Source organism: Rhinopithecus roxellana, chromosome 8 (genome assembly GCF_007565055.1).
Source record: "Rhinopithecus roxellana isolate Shanxi Qingling chromosome 8, ASM756505v1, whole genome shotgun sequence".
NCBI lineage: Eukaryota > Metazoa > Chordata > Mammalia > Primates > Cercopithecidae > Rhinopithecus > Rhinopithecus roxellana.
In genome coordinates this window covers 132,330,111-132,333,457 of record NC_044556.1, presented here as the reverse complement: position 1 = coordinate 132,333,457, position 3,347 = coordinate 132,330,111, and the positions used below count along the sequence as shown (strand labels likewise).

Genomic DNA, 3,347 nt, shown 5'->3' with positions numbered 1-3,347 from the left:
CCTAGTTGTGCATATTAAACTACTGTCAAGTAATCTATTTGGCATTAGTAGCTAAGAACAGATGTCAACTTATTGCCGCTTCCAGAGGGCCCTGCCAGGTGAATGCAAAAGTTATCAATTCTCCCAGTAGGAATTACCCACAACACTTTTCTGCCTGCCCTTTCCTCCCTGCTGTTTCCAGTTTCTTCTCCTTGGACACCCACCCACTCTGAACCCAACACTTGACAGTGGCTCAAGGCTCTGACCGCAGTGACAATGTAAGAAGAGTCTCAGCCACCCTCTGCAGTTCTGGGAAGTTTACTCCAAGCTTTGCTTCTCCCCAGCCCCCAATTCCCCCTTCCTCCCTGACCTCATAAGCTCATTCCCTTCAAAAACTGGGGTGTGACTGTCACCCCAGGCAGCAGCAGCTGCAGGCCCTGGGAGCTCAGTAGATGGTGTTGCAATTAAGTTGTGGGTGGGGGTAGATGCCGGTGGCTGGGTAAGGGAGATAAGAGAAACAAAAGGCAGTTAAAAAGATCTGTCAATGAAAAGGATAGTTAGAGCTGGAGGAGGAGGTGGGTGAGCTGATGTGAACCTTGTCTCAACTCCTTGCTTTCTCCCAGTCCTTCTCTTCTGACCCTCAGAGGTCCTTGGAAATCTGCTACCTCCTGAGCAGGGCACTCTCCTCTCCTCTTCCCTCCCTTCCTCTCCCCTCCCCTCCCCTCCCCTCCCCTCCCCTCCCCTTCCCTTCTGTTTCGTCTCCTTTATTTTCCTTTCTCTCTTCCTTCCTTCCTTCCTTCCTTCCTGCCTTCCTTCCTTTCTGCTTTCCTGCCTTCCTGCCTTCCTTCCGGCCTTCCTTCCTTCCTTCCTTCCTTCCCTCCCTCCTTCCCTCCTTCCTTCCTTCCTCTCTCTCTTTCTTTTTCTTTTTTGAGACAGAGTCTTACTCTGTTGCCCTAGCTGGAGTGCAGTGGCACAGTCTTGGCTAACTGCAGCCTTCGCCTCCTGAGTTCAAGTGATTCTCTTGCGGCAGCCTCCTGAGTAGCTGGGACTACAGGTGCCCATCACCACGCTGGGCTAATTTATATATATATATATATATATTTTTTTTTTTTTTGGTAGAGACGAGGTTTTTCCATGTTGGTCAGGCTGGTCTCAAACTCCTGGCCTTAAGTAATCCACCCACCTTGGCCTTCCAAAGTGTTGGGATTACAGGCGTGAGGCACCATGCCTGGCCCAGGATAGTTCTAATGCTTTCCCAGTAATCCCCTTTTTGTCTCCTTTGCCTTGTTCCCCTCCTACTCTTTGAATCTTTTTGGAGCAAGCTCTAGGGGTGCACTGGGGTTGGGGCATAGCTGTGGAGCCACTGGCCACAGGTCTCTCTCTGAGCTTGGTTCCTACAGGCCTATTTATACCTGAGCCACCTCTCCCATAGAGCTTTAGCTCATTTTCTGCCCTCATATAAGGGTAATGGCCTTCGCCGGACACTGTGCTGGACAATAGGAGGGAGGGCCTGTGCCATAGGGTAGGAGGATCTGAAGGCCTTAGTACTCAGGTCACTCCTCAACTTTCAGGATTTTTTTTTTTGAGATGGAGTCTTGCTCTGTTGCCAGGCTGGAGTGCAGTGGCATGATCTTGGCTCACTGCAATCTCTGCCTCCCCAGTTCAAGTGATTCTCCTGCCTCAGCCTCCTGAGTAGCTGGGACTACAGGCGTGCACCACCACACCCAAATAATTTTTGTATTTTTAGTAGAGACAAGGTTTCACTGTGTTGGCCAGGATGGTATTGATCTCTTGATCTCATGATTCACCCGCCTCGGCTTCCCAAAGTGCTGGGGTTCCAGGTGTGAGCCACCGCGCCCAGCCGGGTCCCTCAGCTTTCTTCTGGGCTTCTTGATGACACTGGGAGACAGAGCAAAGTGTTCTACATTTGAAAAACAAATTAAAAAATTATTGATCCCGGCGGGCGGCTCCCGGGGCCCAGCCCGGGCCAGGGTTCTCGGGCGGGCGGGAGCTAGGGGACGGGCCCCTGAGAAGGGGGCGCGCGGGGCCCACAGGGGCGGGCCGGGGGTGGAGCTAGTGCTGGAGCACATTCCCCGGCGGCGGGCCGCTGAAGCCGTGCAGACGCGGATCGTAGCGGGTGGCTGCTGCTGTGAGGCGGTTGTGGAAGGTGTGAGGAGGCTGTGCGTTAATAAAGGTATCCATGGAGAACACTGAAAACTCAGTGGATTCAAAATCCATTAAAAGTTTGGAACTAAAAACCATACATGGAAGCAAATCAGTGAACTCTGGAATATCCCTGGACAACAGTTATAAAATGGATTATCCTGAGATGGGTTTATGTATAATAATTAATAGTAAGAATTTTCATAAAAGCACTGGAATGGCATCTCGGTCTGGTACAGATGTTGATGCAGCAAACCTCAGGGAAACATTCATAAACTTGAAATATGAAGTCAGGAATAAAAACGATCTTACACGTGAAGAAATTGTGGAATTGATGCGTGATGTTTCTAAAGAAGATCACAGCAAAAGGAGCAGTTTTGTTTGTGTGCTTCTGAGCCATGGTGAAGAAGGAATAATTTTTGGAACAAATGGACCTCTTGACCTGAAAAAAATTACAAGCTTTTTCAGAGGGGATTGTTGTAGAAGTCTAACTGGAAAACCCAAACTTTTCATTATTCGGGCCTGCCGTGGTACAGAACTGGACTGTGGCATTGAGACAGACAGTGGTGTTGAGGATGACATGGCATGTCATAAAATCCCAGTGGAGGCCGACTTCTTGTATGCATACTCCACAGCACCTGGTTATTATTCTTGGCGAAATTCAAAGGATGGCTCCTGGTTCATCCAGTCTCTTTGTGCCAAGCTGAAACAGTACCCCGACAAGCTTGAATTTATGCACATTCTTACCCGGGTTAACCGAAAGGTGGCAACAGAATTTGAGTCCTTTTCCCTTGATGCTACTTTTCATGCAAAGAAACAGATTCCATGTATTGTTTCCATGCTCACAAAAGAACTGTATTTTTATCACTAAAGAAATGATTGGTTGGTGGTTGTTTTTAGTTTGTATGCCAAGTGAGAAGACGGTATATTTGGTACTGTATTTCCCTCTCATTTTGACCTAGTCTCATACCGCAGAGGGTACTTTTAAGTCATACTCCTTCCATCAGGTGGAACCACTGTGAAGCTACCTCAAACTTACAGCCAGGTAGTTGCAATTGAATTAAATTAGGAATAAATAAAAATGGATACTGGTGCAGTCATTGTGAGAGGCAGTGATTGTTAATTTACAGCTTTCATGATTAGCAAGTTGCAGTGATGCTGTGCTATGAATTTTGAAGTAATCGTGAAAAAGTTAAACATTGAAG

The 3,347-nt window shown here is 48.0% G+C and overlaps 1 protein-coding gene across 1 annotated transcript; it reads left to right on the top strand.

Moving 5' to 3' along the window:
• Positions 1 to 2,037: 2,037 nt before the first annotated feature.
• Positions 2,038 to 3,134, top strand: LOC104666783 (caspase-3-like). Its single transcript, XM_010368909.2, has one exon. The coding sequence runs from the start codon at positions 2,180 to 2,182 to the stop codon at positions 3,011 to 3,013; it is 834 nt and encodes a 277-aa protein (XP_010367211.1). The 5' UTR covers positions 2,038 to 2,179; the 3' UTR covers positions 3,014 to 3,134.
• The last annotated feature ends 213 nt before the right edge of the window (positions 3,135 to 3,347 follow it).

Excerpts from the sequence above, each read along its gene's own strand:
- LOC104666783 (XM_010368909.2), top strand. The coding sequence starts at position 2,180 with ATGGAGAACACTGAAAACTCAGTGGATTCAAAATCCATTAAAAGTTTG.